The 16,847-nt window shown below is 33.6% G+C and overlaps 2 protein-coding genes across 3 annotated transcripts; one reads left to right on the top strand and one right to left on the bottom strand.

The window, feature by feature from the left end:
- Positions 1-284: 284 nt before the first annotated feature.
- Positions 285-3,476, top strand: LOC109156968 (histone chaperone ASF1B-like). 2 transcript variants are annotated; one of them, XM_019304855.1, is made up of 4 exons: positions 285-335; positions 577-698; positions 2,657-2,772; positions 2,858-3,476. In XM_019304855.1, the coding sequence occupies exons 1-4, from the start codon at positions 301-303 to the stop codon at positions 3,212-3,214; spliced, it is 630 nt and encodes a 209-aa protein (XP_019160400.1). In that variant the 5' UTR covers positions 285-300; the 3' UTR covers positions 3,215-3,476. The 2 variants fall into 2 exon arrangements, with proteins under 2 accessions (XP_019160400.1, XP_019160407.1); XM_019304862.1 differs by lacking the exon at positions 285-335 and having other exon boundaries at positions 345-698.
- Positions 3,477-8,183: 4,707 nt separating this feature from the next.
- On the bottom strand, positions 8,184-16,496 carry LOC109156959 (LEAF RUST 10 DISEASE-RESISTANCE LOCUS RECEPTOR-LIKE PROTEIN KINASE-like 2.4). The gene is made up of 4 exons (XM_019304846.1): positions 15,731-16,496; positions 15,542-15,595; positions 14,281-14,331; positions 8,184-9,404 (listed from the first exon to the last, which is right to left on the bottom strand). The coding sequence occupies exons 1-4, from the start codon at positions 16,461-16,463 to the stop codon at positions 8,323-8,325; spliced, it is 1,920 nt and encodes a 639-aa protein (XP_019160391.1). The 5' UTR covers positions 16,464-16,496; the 3' UTR covers positions 8,184-8,322.
- Positions 16,497-16,847: the final 351 nt, after the last annotated feature.

Raw genomic sequence — 16,847 nt, 5'->3', positions numbered from 1 at the left:
TTTTCTTTTGTTTATTTTTTATTGATGGTGAAAGACTTATTTACCCTTCTAAAATTAAATATACAGGACAATTTATTAATTTTGATCGGAACTTACCGCTCAGATGACCGGAAGGACTAAAGATGAAAAAAAAATCAAAATCAAGCACTACTTATGTCAGGAACGAAAATTGTGAACCTAAGTTGACGGAGATACTAAAGTCATAGGACCAAAAGTGGAAAAAACTCCTCTATAATTAATTGAAAGAAAATACTCCTAATTATTTTGTGCTACTCCGTGCAGTGTATTCGTTAATCATTGATGCACTCTAGTTTGTGCGTAATTTGCTATTTTGTCTACGTGCATTCATTTTAATCTCTTCGCGGGTTTTCAATTTTCATAAAAACGAAGAAGCGGTCACAAAAATCTCCCGCCAAATTAAAATGCGTCCCGTATATATAGAAAATTTCTAGACTGGTCAAAACATTTTCTAGCTTCGCCTACTTCCATTTCAAATCGGCGATTAGGGTTTTGTTTTTTCAAGATCCGTTTAGCTCTTCCCTGAAAGCGTAGGGGCTTCCGATTCCTACACCGCAGGTTGCAGGGAAAGATGAGCGTCGTCAACCTCACAAATGTCTCCGTTTTGGACAATCCGGGGCCGTTTCTCAATCCTTTTCAATTTGAGATCTCTTACGAATGCCTCACTTCCCTGAAAGACGGTAAACATCTTTCTTTCTAATTAATTAATTAATTCATTCACTTTTTGAAACTGTGAAGTTAGAATTTATCGATTGTGAAAATGCGGATATGTAGCGTTCCACCTCTGATTTTATGTTTTATTTATTTTTGGTATGATATTGACCTGGATTTTGGTTCGCTACATTTCTTTTTCAAGTTAAATATGTTACTCACTTTTGTATAATTTTGCATCTCTTAATAATTCAATTTTGAGGAACAAAGGACATAAAATGAGTTAAATTAATGTCTCTAGGTTTTGCAACCTTTCTGTTCAGCTTTTCATTTTAAGTCATATTGGTTGAAAGTGTTTCTGGATATCAATTATTCTTTGAAGTAGCTACAAGGTCTCACTTTGGAAGAGTTTTTTTTTTTTTTTTTTTTTTTTTTTTTTTTTAAATAAAAAAATAAAAATAAATAAATTTGTATACAGGTATAAAATTCATGCTGAATTGCCTTGAATAAGTGATATTTTGCTTTTAAATTATGTTATAAACTCAAATGAGAATTTCTAAAATATTTACTTCATAGAACTGGTGCATATAATGTTAAAGAAGTGTGTTTAAAGCCATGCAGGGATCAGAATAATCTAGTCAGTGATAACATGATATAAATGAAAACCTCTTGAGCTGGGGCCTTTATCTTCTAAAATGCCTTACTATTTGAAAACCAGGGATGTGAATGCTTTGACAACATTTTGCTTTTGAAATTTTGTCATATTGCCATTTATTTTGTTGTAGCTGTTGCTTTGAAACTTTACTCCCTCTTGTCTAACACTAGAAGGAAAAATGTAAGTGGATGAAATGTGGGGCTATATCTACATTAGTAAAGAACTCTTTTATGCTAGCTTGTTTTTTAAAATTTTGGTACACAACTTTATTTATTTGATGACTCACAATTAATACTCTATCAACATCCTTTACCTGGACTTTTTTGAACTAGAGTTGCTTCTGGATCTTGAAACTTCTGTGAACTGGTAGCTAAATTATTCTCTCTGTTATTGCTGTTTTCCTACTTGCAACCTATTTCGTTTCAAAATTCAGGGTTTTTGTTGCCACTGGAAGATTATTAAGTACCATTTGCTCCCATTTGTATCTCAAAATGGGGTTTTTGGTCCCGTGTGTGCTTTCAACATACATTATATGCTGATTTTATTTTGCAGCAGACTAGTGCTATTGATAGTTAAATATCTTTCAAGAGTCAATTTGATATGGAGGTTTTGGTCACTTGGATAAGCTTATAGATAGTATTAGACAGGCATTTGAGAGATTGTTGCTATTTTCTTTATCAAACTTAACATTTTGCCAAAAGTCAGGGCCAGAATACCCTGTATGAAACTATGTTCAAAAGGGTAAAATTTATTTCAAAACATTTAAAAACTTGAATGCATCATTATCCCTTGTACCAGAAAGGAGCCAATTTTAAGTTTATTTGCAACAACTTTAATTTATCTCATGTGCAAAAAATACATGCAGAATTGCAAATCACATTGGTAGGTGTACTGTACATCACTAGTAAATTTATATTAAATGAAAATTCTATTAAGGTTCTAGAGGTAAAGGTGGTATTTAGTCTTTCAGCTGCAATGTGTTTGCTTGTTGCCCTTTATGACAAGAGGGTGAGAAATTATTTAAAAAACAAAAGAACCTGAATTGAATATACTTCATTGAAAAGTGGGATCTTAAAGTATGGTAAAAAATTTTGCAGTCACTCTGGAGATGGTGGGTGGATATTGTGTTTATCATTTTAAGAATGTTCTTTCATATATATTATTATTATTATTATTATTATTATTATTGACTTATTCTGGGATTTCTGGCTGGTTCTTATAGTAAGTTGTTATGGTGTTCATTTTGCTATAGATACCTATGCATAAGGATCACTATTGTGGTTTCAGATTTGGCAACGTTGACCATATTAAAACCTTTCTTGTTTATTACAGATTTGGAATGGAAGCTGATTTATGTTGGATCTGCAGAGGATGAAACTTATGACCAACTCTTGGAAAGTGTTTTGGTCGGGCCTGTAAATGTTGGCAAATACCGATTTCTGCTTCAGGTAACTAACTTGTTGCTTTATCTGGTATGTATTACTTAATATTTGGGTTTTTTGATGCGTTGATTGCTTATACACACTTTTACAGGCAGATCCCCCAGACCCATCTAAAATCCGCGAAGAAGATATTATTGGTGTCACAGTATTACTATTGACATGCTCTTATTTGGGACAAGAATTTATTCGGGTTGGATACTATGTCAACAATGACTATGATGATGAGCAACTACGAGAGGAGCCTCCTCAAAAGGTTTTGATTGATAAGGTCCAAAGAAATATTCTGGCTGACAAACCCAGAGTCACAAAGTTCCCTATTAATTTTCAACCGGAGAATACTGAAAATGGTGAACAAACTCTATTACCTGAAGACGCTACCGAAATTGATGCACATGCAGGAGAAACTCTTTCATCTCCTGACCATCGCTCTGATGTCCGGTCTCCATAAAGCTTGAGAACCAAGAGTGTCACCCTAGAAGCTCTTCTATCAAAATTTCAAAGGCAGTTTTGTCATGGTAATATTTTAGCCTTAAAAAATCAGCTTCATGTTGGATTGATCCATACTGGGTTTCTAAGGTTGTAATACAAGCTGTATACTGTAATGTGCCGATTTGGTGGAATAGTTTACAGATTGAATTCAGGTATTGTAATTGTGTCTATCTTGTGTGTTTACAGTTCTCTCTGGATATTCAAATCACATCTGCAGTCTGCGTTTTTTAATTTGCACAGTTACAGATCTTACAAATTACAAATTTACAATGCCATATATCCCTATGAAGAATTAGACCTCACAATTTGTGCTTTGTGTTTGTTTTAGTATATTAACAGGTTTGGACCATATGTCGAACACAATCCTTTACAGGGTGTTTGGTTGGAGGGATTTTAAATTCCCTTCCCACTTAATTTCCACATAATTCCAAAGACCATTAAATTCCGTAGTTTGGTTGGAGGGAATTGCAATTCCCCCATTTTCATGGAATTAAAATCCCAGGTCCCCCCCTGGTATTTTAATTCCTGGGAAAAAAAGATAGTGATGAGTCAAAATTACCCTTTCCTTTTTTAACCTAAAATTAATGTCTAACAACAATAATGGACATTTTTGACTTTATACTACTTATTCCCTTTCAATTCCCATGTATACCAAACATTGGAATTGAAATTCCCAGTAATTTTATTCATGTCAACCAAATACTGGAATTTAAATTCCCACTTTATTCCCAGTAATTCAACTCCCATGGAATTACAATTCTTTTCCCACATAATTCCCTCCCTCCAACCAAACGCCTTGTTAAGGTACTTAAGGGGTTGAGATTTCATAGATGAACCAGAATTTGTAATAGGTTGGCATTGAAATGATTCAACTTGTTAACTTTATTTTTTTAACACTTTTGTTACCATTCTAAATGGGTAGTCATAGAATTGAACTTCTATTACTATTCAAAAAAAAAAAAAGAGACCAAAATAAATCCATACAACTAGAACTATTTAACAAATATTCACATTCAAACAACAACAATAATTTTTTAAAAAAGGCCAAGCTAATTCTTCTTAATTTTCTTCTCATGGCGTGGCATTATTTGATTACAATTAGGTAGAGTAGGCCAATTCATAACTCATAAATCACCAAGGATGAGAAATTAGGAGTGCAACTTTGAGAGGAAAATTACATTTCCTATATAATAACATTACAATAAAATATAAGCTGGATTAAAACTTAATAATACAATAAAAACATTAGAGCAAATTTCACTTTTAGTCATTGAAACATTTCTCTTATTATTAATTTTTGTTTTAAATTTTTTTTTGCCTTATTACATCTTTTGATTTTAATTTCCTTGCCACAATTAGTCTTCTTTTTAATAAAAAGAGAGTTAATACGTCTAATGGTCCTCCGAATATTGGGATAATACCAATTGTGGTCTCACACTTTTAAACCAACCAGAGACAGTCGTATGAGTTTCAAAACTAAAACCATTCACTCAGTGACGGAGGCAAAGGTATGCTGGCCCCCCTCCAATTTTTTTTTTTTAATATTATATATATTAATTTTTTTTTTAAAAAATATTATATAGAATATTAAAATTTTGTTGTTTCTTCAAAATATTTGGCCCCTCTCCCACTTAAATTAATCCTATAGGCTAAGTTATAAACTTTCTCATCTTCTTCAATTCTCTCCCATTCTAAATTATGTATTCCCTATATTATTGACTCACATTCAAATTAAACCCCATTTAACCTACCTACTAGTTTTTCTCTCTAGAACCATACATATATGCAGTATATACGCTATAATAAGACAATTCGTCATTAAAATCTATGCATATTTTTCAAGTTAATTTTGGTTTTTTTTGTTGTTTATAACTACATGTTTGGTTAATTTTTGTTTCATATTTTATTGTTTATTTTAAATAGTGGTTTTGTTTGATTCTAAATAATGGATATCAAGGTGCATTTGTTTGGTTAATTATGCAAATTTGTGGTTATGTGATAAGTTTTGTATTTAATTTAACATGTATAATAATGTAAAAATTGTGTAGTATATGTATTTGAGAATACAATTGCTATTATGTTATGTTGTGAAGATGATAGTTTTCAAGAAATAATCAATAGTCTTTTAAAACACACGTGAATGTTTTCATTGTTTCAACCGTACAAAGCAATGTGCATTGAAAAGCATATTACAAAATAATTTAATATATATTCAATTATAAATGATTTATTCTAAACTTTATTAAATTTGTAATGTAATGATTATTTTGAAATATGTTAACTGCATATCAATGTATTAGTTGACCCCCGCACTATGCATTCCTGGCTCCGCCCCTGCATTCAATTCACTTCAACCCATGTAATGGAACCAACATACATTCTTGCTCTGATTCTCATCGCCTTATTCGCCTCTACTTCTCCTTCTTCTTTGTAAACAGCAATGTTGTAGGAGACAACAGGGCCGGATTTTAGGTTTGTGTGGCCCTGTTCTGGTAAATAACTGAGGCCCTTCAAAATCTAAATTTTTAAAAGTAAGATATAGGAGTTTCGAACTTTTGACCTCCAAGTTAAAATACAATATATACACATTTATACCATCTCTTCATAGAACCTTTTTAAATTTATTGTAAACTTTTAATTTTTATTTCTAAACTACCTAGGTAAATATTAAATATTGGACCTCTAAAATTTGGGGCCCCTCTAAAATTGGGGGCCCTGTACGGTAGCCCAGCTTGCACAGCCTAAAATCCGGCCCTGGGAGACAGTGAGATTGTGGAGTTAAATTTGGATGTTCTACAATGAGAAGAGGAAAACAATGCATGCATGATATGAGGCAGTATGTATAGTAATTGATGATGCTCCCGGGAGCGATTTAGAGCATCATTATATTGAGGCTTCCCAAAGCTTTCTGAATGCAAAATGAGGCTTGTTGAACAGACAGAGGTTCATCGTCTCGGCTCAAGTGAGTAGTCGATATGAGTGATCGCGAATTGAAGATCAGAGGAGGCTTTAATTTGATCGAGGAAACCAATGCTAAGGCCTTAATTAGCTTGACTCTAAAATAGAGAGCCCGAGAGATTGATGGTAACCCTTGCAAATGAGATCCGTGACATCTAAAGGAAAATGGATGGGAAGGAAAAGCCAATCGCTTGCATCAATGCCCTTTAATTTGTGCATGAAATATATATTAACCTACAAGGCTCAGCTCCAAACAAATTTAAGGTGCCTTGTGACTGTGGACCCTGGTCCAATATATAGAATTTATGTTCATAAAATAATAAATTCTGTGCACGGATTCTTTCTATAATATAACTGAGAACATATAAATACTTAACATAATACACATAATTAATGTTCATTATATCGTGTTATGTGCATGTGTATTATGAACATTAATTCTGTACCTTATGAAGTCAAATTCTATGCATTAGACTACGGTGTATAGTGTACTGTGGACCATGATCCACGATATAAATTGCCCCCACCCAACCGTGATTCCAGGGATAATTTAATTTGCTTCCTAAGTGAAGATTTAGTGGTTGGGGTAGAGGACCCCATGCTCTTTAAGGCTCTCTTCCATACATTAGAGAGTTTGACACAACGATGGTTCTTGTCCTTAGCTTGCCCCTACGGTCAATCAACAAGTCCAAACAATGTCAGTGCTAATTGTCTTTGTCAATATGTCTGTTGCATTTTTACTGGTATGAATTGAATTTTCTATAAAAAATCTCACCAGAAACAACCAACTCTCTAACCTTACGAAACCTTACATCAATATGCTTGATTCTAGCATGATATACTTGATTCTTAGCCAAAAAGAAGGCATTATGATTGTCACAATGTAATTGAACTTCACCTTTCTCAATACCTAATTCTTTAAATAAATTAAACTTGAGAGTCACAAAGTCTCTTTAGTTGCCTTAGTTATCCATGTATTCTGCCTCATTTGTAGACAAAGCTACGATGGACTGCATTGATGATCTCCAACAAATAGGACCATCACAAAGAGTATATACATATCCCTATTTAGAATGTCTAATATCCATATCGCCAACATATTCAGAATCCACATATCCCACGACTAAAGGCTCACTCTGCGTGCTGACTCCCAAATACAATACTATGCTCCATATAGTGCCTTTTAAGTATTGCATAATCCACTTAACTACCTCCTAATGCAGCTTTAATTCCCAGGTTTAGACATGTAATTACTGGCTTGGCTAACAACATGAGCCAAAGCATGTCAAGTACAAAACACTGCATGCATTAGGTAGCCAGTTGCGTTGGCATATAAGGTACCTTTGTCATTTCTTCAATTTCACTAACTATTTTGGGATACTGACTGGATGAGAGCTTAAAATGATTAGTCAAATGAGTGCTAACTGGCTTAGACTTATCCCAAACCTGTCAATGACTTTCTAAATATAACCCTGTTGAGTTAGCCACAACTTCCTTACACCGCTAACTTCCTTACACCTCTATCCCTGCGAATTTTCATGCCAAGAATTTTCTATGTAGTTCCTAAGTCTTTCAAATCAGATTCATGACTCAACAAATCGTTGAATGCAATAATATATAGGGAAAATTGTAAAAAATGCTTCTCTATAATATGCCAATTATCAATGTCACTCCTAAATTATGAATGGTGTAAATGTTGTCCCTCAATTATCAAAATGGTGCACATATAAAAACATAAAAAATAACTTAAAGCTCCTAAATAAGAGTTTATTTTAAACTCGTATTCATTTACCAAACAGAATTAATAGCCTATTTATAACTTAAAATAAATTATAAACTATTTATAATTTAAAATAAATTATAAACTCTAAAATAAGTTATGACAAAACAAAGTCATAATATGCAGAATAAGGACAAAATATGTTACACATGAATGTAGTATAAAGTATATACTAAACTGAATCCTTAAACATTAAGAACAATTTTGCATCATCCAGAAAAATGTTCATAAACCATGTAGTTCTAATCATGGTAGAAAAAAGTAATACATATGTGATTTTCTATAGACTAAGCATGAAACAAACTGCTAAAAGGAAGTGTTAAAACTAATTAAGGTATAGTAGATGAATTTACCGCGGTTGTTGAGGAAGAATATAAGTAAGGTTTCGGAGGAAATGGCAAAGAATCCGTATTGCTTTCTAACATTTCCAACACCTTACTTATTGATGGCCTGATTGAGGGATCACTATGAATGCACCACAAACTAACCACAACCATCTTTCTTGCACATTCCATATCCTCTTCATTCGTAATTCCTTTCAATCCTAACTCTTTATCAAGTTCAATTTGGCGGTAAATCCAATGCGGAAAATATATTTCACTATTGTTATCTACATCATCCTCAACATTCTTTCTACCGCTAACCATCTCTAGTACCATCATCCCATAGCTGTACACATCAGACTTATGAGAAATCGCTCCAATGTTTCTACAAGCAACTTCTGGGGCAACATATCCAATTGTTCCCCGTGCTCCCATTATTGATACAAAGCTCTCTGTTGTTGTGTGCAGCTTTGCAAGACCAAAGTCTGAGATTTTTGGACAAAAGTCTTCATTTAGAAGAATATTATGTGGCTTTATATCAAAATGCAAAATTCGTGTCTTGCAGCCACGGTGGAGATACTCAAGTCCCCGAGCAATACCAATTGCAATTTTGTACAATGTTGGCCATCCTAATTGGCGACTTTTTTGAATTGTTTTATCATAAATGAACTTCTCAAGTGACCCATTAGGCATAAATTCATAAAGTAGAGCTCTTCTGCGGCCTTCAAAACAAAACCCTAACAAAGTCACAATATTAACGTGAAAAGTTCTACTAATGCTTGCCACCTCATTGATAAATTCCTCACCACTACCTTCTGCTTCCTTTAGTAACTTGACTGCCACAAGAGTTCCATTGGGTAAATTTCCTTTGTAGACACAACCATAACCTCCTTGACCTAGTTTATCTTTGAATGAATTGGTGAGTTTTTTGACTTCTGAATAGCTATACCTTTTTGGAGAGAGCGACTCATTGTTTTCTAGAAAGACTTCTATGTTTCGTTCATCTTGAGTTTTAAGATGGTAAGAGAAAGTCCTTCCAAGACAGAGAAGTAAAATCATTAACACCGCGACTCCAATTCCAGAAAAAGCTGCAATTATTGAAAAAAATGTGGACATATAATTACTCAATTTTTCAAATAGTTTTAGTAGTAAATCTAATACATTGTTACACACAATTACACATACCTTATTGATAATGTTTACTAAAATAATATTACTAATTTTTGTACTTTTATGCACCGTGTATATTTCGGTGTTGCATTAAGTGCTGGTGTGTGGTGCACTTATGAGTGCTCTGTACTGCACTAATGAGTGCTCTGTAGTGCACTTATGAGTGTGGTGCACCACCAAAAAGGAAAAAAAAAAGGCGATAGGTTCAATAGACCCGTTGAGTGGTGCAATACAAAGTGCACCATAGATCAGTGCATCACAGAGCACTCATTAGTGCACCATAGATCACTCATAAGTGCACTTTGTATATTTTGGTGATGCACTAAGTGCTGGTGTGTGGTGCACTTATGGATGGTGTAGTGGACTTATGAGTGATCTGTGGTGCAACGCCAAAAAGGGGAAAAAAAAAACAATGGGTTCAATAGACCCATTGAGTGGTGCAATATAATACTAAATGCACCGCCGAAATATACATGTTGCAAGAAATTATGAAATTGCCACCGTATATTTTCTCCTCTTTATTGATTTCTATCCCTTTGATCTTAGCTAATTCTACTGTTCTGATATGTCCGCACGATCACATGCGAGAGCATGGACATATATATATATATATATATATATATATATATATATATATATATATATATATATATATATATATATATATATATATATATATATATATATATATATATATATAGTATCTATGTCATTGAATCAGTTTAATCTAACGGCTGTGGTAATTCTGAGGATTTTCGCGCGTTTTGGTAAGTTGGGGTGTTATGGTAATTACAGTGGCCATTTATAGCGGACGGGTTCCAGAATACACCAATAGTGTTGACAACATACACCAATAGTGTAATAAAACACACCACAGTGAAACACACCAATGGTGTATTCCCGTGTTATGGTAATTACAGTGGCCATTTATAGCGGCCGTGTTCCAGAATACACTAACAATGTTGACAACATGCACCAATAGTGTAATAAAACACACAACAATGTGATTTTCCCTATTACGGTGTTTTATGACGAGTTTACCTTTGCAATTCGCTGGGTAGGAGAATGTGCGCGAAAATACTGGAAAAATCTTGATTAATATGATTCATTGGATCTATCTAACCTAATGGCCTATAATTGACCATATGACCACACTTAACAACATGGCCACATGTGATCACCTCTCTCTCTCTCTTCTCTCTCTCTCTCTCTCTATATATATATATATATATATATATATATATAGTGTGTGTGTGTGTGTGTTTCTTGAAACAACAATCTAAAGTTTTTGAAAAATTCAAGCTATAAAAGGTTGAGGTCGTGAAGCAATCTGACAGAAAAAATCAAGTACTTGAGGTCTGACAATGGAACATAATATACTAAGAAAGAATTTCTAAAATTTTGTGCAGAACATTGAATTCAAAAGTACTATACATTGTGTAAGACAACACAATAGAATGGTGTTGCTGTGAAGTTACAGCTTCCACATCTGCAGTAAGTTCAAGTTCAGAGAATTTACAAGATTATGGTTTGGCTAGAGGTAGATTGAGACGTACCAATGTCAAACCACTTAGCAATTATAGGTTTGAGGATATGGTATCTTTTGCACTTCTTGTAACTAATAATGATACAGTTACCTTTCAATAGATTGGTTGTTTCTAGCTAGGAGAAAGATAAATGGATGACAATTATGATTGAGAATATGGAGTCTTGACATCAAAACCATACTTGGGAGCTAGTTCAGCTTCCTCAAGGAAACAATGTTATAGGGTGCAAGTGGGTCTATAGGAAAAAGCCACGAATATCAAAAAAAAAAAAAAAAGTAGTGGTGGTGGGGGGGGGGGGGGGGGGGGGTGAAGATGCAAGGTTATGTTAGTTACGAAGGGGTTTTCTCAATCGAAGGGGATATATTATAATGCAATTTTTTCTCCTATTGTTAGACATACTTCTATTAGGTTAGTACTTGCTTTGCTAGCTATTTGGAATTTGCATTTGGAGTAGATGGATGTGAAAACTGCTTTTTTTGCATGATGATCTGGAAGAGTAGATTTTTATGAAGCAACCTGAAAGGTTTGTTAAACCAGGAGGTGAGCATTTGGTTTGTAGGCTTAAGAGGTCATTGTATGGGCTGAAACAGGCTCCATGACAGTGATACAAGCAGTTTCATTCTTACATGATTCAAATTGGCTACAGACGTTGTGAGTATGATTGTTGTGTCTAGTTAAGAACTATGGTGATGGTTCTTTTATTTTTCTGTTACTCTATGTGGATGATATGTTGATTGCTTCTAAGAGTATGAATGATATTACTTCATTGAAAGCTTTGTTGAATCAGGAATTTGATATGTGCAAGACTTAGGAGTTGCACAAAAAATTCTTGACATGAAAATTCGCAGGGATAGAGGTGCAAGGAAGTTGTGGCTAACTCAATAGAGTAATATTGAGAAGGTCCTTGACAGGTTTGGGATGAGTAAATCTAAATTAGTTAGCACTCTTTTGGCTATAAGTTTTCATCTAGTTAGTGTCCCCAAACAATTAGTGAGATTTAAAATATGGCAAAGGTTCATTATGCTAGTGCAATTGCTTGCTTAATTAATGTATGTGATGGTTTGTACTCAACTTGATTTGGCGCATGCTATTAGCCAAGTTAGTAACTACATGTCTAAACTTGGGAAGCAACATTGGGAAGTAGTTAATTGGATTTTCCGGTACTTAAGGGGCACTATGGGGCATAGTATTGTATTCGGGAGTCAACTGAGTGAGACTATACTCGAGGGACATGTGGATTTTGATTATGCTGGTGATATGGATAACAAACGTTCTACAATACGGTATGTATTTAATTTTGGTGGTGGCCTTATTTTGATGTAGGTCATCAGTTCAGTCGGTTGTTGCTTTCTCTACAACTGAGACAAAATACAGGGTGTTGTGATTGAGACAACTAAAGAGGCTTTGTGGTTTTCAGGTTTGATTAAGGAATTGGGTATTGAGCAAGGTGGAGTTCAATTACATTGTGATAATCAGAGTGCCATCTTTTTAGCTAAATATCAAGTACGTCAGGCCAGGACCAAACAATGTTTCATCTGATTAGAGAGTTAGTTGCTTCTGGTCAGATTTTGTTGTAAAAAATTCATACCAGTGAGAATGCAACATATATGTTAGCAATAGGGGTGTAAACGAGTCGAGCCAAGCTCGAGCATGGGTTGGCTCGAGCTCGAGCTCGATAAGCATAGTTCAGCTCAAGCTCGATCGAGCTCAAAAAATGATGCTCGAGCTCGGCTCGAGCTGCTCAATTGTTCGAGCTCGATCTTGAGCTCGAGTTCGAGCTTGAACTCGGGCTTAATTTGAGCTCAATTTTAATCTCGAGTTTGACCTATTTGAATTCATATTTCAATTAATAATAACTATTATTTTATCCATACATAAATAATAAAAAATTTTAAAAATCAAAAGTCCAAACTTTGGTAGTGGCATCTAATTTGATGCTCCTCCTTATCGACGCCAGTGGCGTCTCCGGGGAGGCACCGAGAGATTTAGGCAGCGGGTATGCAGCTGCAATAGATTTAGGGTTTTCCTACTTTGAGAGTTTTAAGTTTTATATATATATATATATATATATATATATATATATATATATATATATATATATGTATGTATTCTTTTTTATATTTATATTTATATTTAATATTTATCTATTTATTTAATTATGGCGCGTGAGCGGCTCGACGAGCCACGAGCCTAGAATATTTGAGCTCGAGCTCGGCTCATTTACTAAACGAGCCGCTCGAGTTCGGATCGAGCTCGATTTTGACCGAGCTCGAGCCGAGCTTTGACCGAGCGGCTTGCGAATCGCTTGGCTCATTTACATCCCTAGTTAGCAAAGGCAGTTACTACTGACATTGTTTGAATTTGTTGGGTGTTTCTAGATGCATGCTAGATGAGCACGACTACCCGACTCATGGTTATATGTGAGATAGCTATTTTTTCCTAAGGGACATATTCGTTAAAGTGGAGATTTGTTGAGTATGTCTCATATAAGGAATATGAGTGGAGTGGATTGGGTCAGACCCATAGTATATGAGTATTTTTGTACTTGTACATGTTTAGGGTTACATATAAATATGATGCTCTTAATGTTTTATCATCACCATCAGAACTAATAAAAGAATAACTTCACTTTTATGGACGTAGGCACATTATCAACCTACGTAAATCTTGTCTTTCTTACTTTCTGTCATTGTTATTGTTTCCTATTCTTGTTAATCTCAACTAATTGTTATCAATTATTGGGCGGAGGACAGTAAAAGGCCAAGTCCATCAATTGGTAGTTAGGGGTATTGTTGGGCAGAGGCCGGTGACGGGTTAAATTCAGCACTCTGTCTCTTAAAAATATGATATGCAAAATGCGACTGAGAGAGTATATAGGTATAAATAAATGTTAATATATTTAATATAAATTTAAAGAATGATATTCTTAATTATTATATAAATATAAATTAGTGGTAATATACCTTATTATAATATTATGTAAATAAAAATTAATAGTAACAATTAATTGGCAAAATAGTCTTTTGCATTATTAAATGAATGTAATTAATTTGCTAACCTAAAAAAAAAGTACGGAGTATTAGTTTTAACATTTTGGCCACAATTTGCTATTTATCAAATGCTACTAGTTTTAGCCATTTGACGAGATCAAAGGGCTAAAGTCTGAAAATTTGCAAAAAAAATTACTCCGTACTAATTTATCATTTACCAAACACTTCAAAAATGTGATAGTGAAGAAAGTATATACCTATTATTACAATCATCTTCCTCTTATTTTCTCCCCCAACCGTATCTTGTCCTGCAAATGAGGCCATCAACATAATATTGTGGGTCAAGATATCTTGTCCTGCAAATGAGGCCATCAACATAATATTGTGGGTCAAGATAATTTTTGCATGTTTATATGCTCGCATGTAAAAACCAATTCAATTAACTTCGTAAATTTATTTTATTTTTTATTTGGCAGGAAACAACTTTTGAGAAAAAGAAAAAAAAAAAAAACAACAAACTTCATTCAATACTTATATCATGAGCTAAGGTCCATATATAGTAACATAAACTTAAAAGTTATAATCAAAGACAAAAACATGTGAGAAAATACTTGTCTGAGATGAGTCTGGCAAATTATGCTGTGGAACCGTGTCCACCTTGCAAGGTGGACACGGTATCAAAACTATTAATAATTATGAGTATATAGTTTAAAAATTATGAACATATAGTTCTATAATTATGAACATATAATTCTGTAATTATGAATATAGAGATTCAATAATTTTGAATATAAAGTTCAAAAATTATAAATATATAGCTTTATAATTATAAACATATAGTTCAGTAATTATGAACAAAGAGTTTTGTAATTGTGAATATAGAGTTCAATAGTTATAAATATGAAGTTTATAAATTATGAATATATATATATATATATATATATATATATATATATATATATATATATATATATATATATATAACTTTATAATTATGAACATATAGTTCAGTAATTATGAACATAGAACTAAAGGTGGACACGGTTCCACAGCATAACGATTGGACAAGTCGGGTCAAGATCAAATTCAATACTTATACAAGAAATTTTATATCGTGGGTCAAGATAAAAATTTTCTAAAGAGTTTTATTACATGTACTCTCAAATTTTACTTCTTCATTTTTACTCCATAATATAATAGGCAAGGATTAAATATTTTCATAATATATGTCATAAAAAAGTGTCTATATTAAAAATTTGTGCGAGGAAGTAAAAATTTATAATAAGAAATGAACGTCCATGTAATATTTTCCCTTTCTAAAACATTCTTCCAAAGGCTGAACCCCAACCCTAAGGGCTCCCACACCCCGACCCAACAGAACATTTGGGAGGATGTAAATCATGGTAACTCAACTGAACATGAACCACAGATGCTAGACCGTGCTCAATGCGCACAAGGAACCTCCTTTTTTAAAACATGTTTCAGGAAAAAGTAGTTTGGATCGGTGTATATGCTTACCTGTTATTTGATTCAGGTTTGCCTTTCTTCCTTTTACAGTCCCCTTTCTTTTTCCTACAATGAAAGCTTTATTAAATAAAAATAATAAAAAACATATAGTTTTACGGACAATTTTGATCAATAAAATTAAATATAACATCCTTTCTACCTCAGTATTAGAACATAACATTTTTAGTTTATATAGCATACCTTCTAAACACTTGAAATTGTTGCTGCTATCAGATTGGCACTGGCCCCCTCTATAGTGACACTCTGAACATTTTTCGGACACTTTCCAAAAGAAAATAATCTCAGGAGTTAACTCCTCAAATAAATCATTGCTTTTGGTTGAGTTGTCAAATGGCAATTGAACAAGCGAACAATCTTTAGGAACTTTGTTTTTGGGAATAATATGATGATTTTCTTGGTAGTATAGAGTGAAGTTTTTACAGTTACTATAGCTCTTGTATCCCTTAAAATAATAATCTATCTCCTCCCGACTATGGTGTGATGAGCCTTGGATGCATTTAAACAAGAAAAGGAATTGGGATTTGGGCACATCAAATAAAATGGAAGGAGAATTGGTAAAGGAAGTAGACGAGTTCCAATTGAAAGAATCACAACTTCGGTTCTTCAAGTGATCATTGAGAACTGGATCAGAAAGCACCACAAAATCCTCTTCCCCAAAAAATATAGTGTTATACAACTTACCATCTAATTCTAGTGTAGGAGGTCTTGAGACAACATTACAACCTAACTTAACCAACCCACAATCAGGAAATGACATATTTGTGAAAGGAAAAGTAGGAATGCTCCGGTTGCTACAGAGGAATTCTTTTGGGCACTTAGATTGGGCAAGGTGAAGAAATATTATGAGCAAATAAGACAGAATGAAAGAAACTGCATTGGAGGCTGTGGCCATACTGGACGACTGGTCTCCCATTTGGCTAAGCTGCTCTCATCCTATTTATGCTCCCATTTCATTAATTTCGGTATGAGCACTTTAGACACGCAATGGAATTTTGTTAACGAAATTACTCTAACGAGTCAACGAGTCAACGAGTCAACGTTTTGACATTCACCTATCAATAAACACTGGATTGAGCATTCTTTGAATCAAACTTTGAACAAAATTAAAAGTGGCTAGTATAATGGCAATATTATAAAAGGATAACGTTAAATAAGTTATTTAACTTTTGCGAAATATATAATTAATTTGCTAATAGAAATTTAAATTTGAAAATAATATATAAATGCAATTTGATCTATTTTATCTCTAAAAAACGTTTTTTTCCTTGCATTTTTTCACTGCATTAAGGATATGTCT

This window comes from Ipomoea nil, unplaced genomic scaffold (genome assembly GCF_001879475.1).
Source record: "Ipomoea nil cultivar Tokyo-kokei standard unplaced genomic scaffold, Asagao_1.1 scaffold0298, whole genome shotgun sequence".
NCBI lineage: Eukaryota > Viridiplantae > Streptophyta > Magnoliopsida > Solanales > Convolvulaceae > Ipomoea > Ipomoea nil.
Note: the sequence above shows the minus strand (reverse complement) of the source record. Positions and strands in the feature narration are given on the sequence as shown.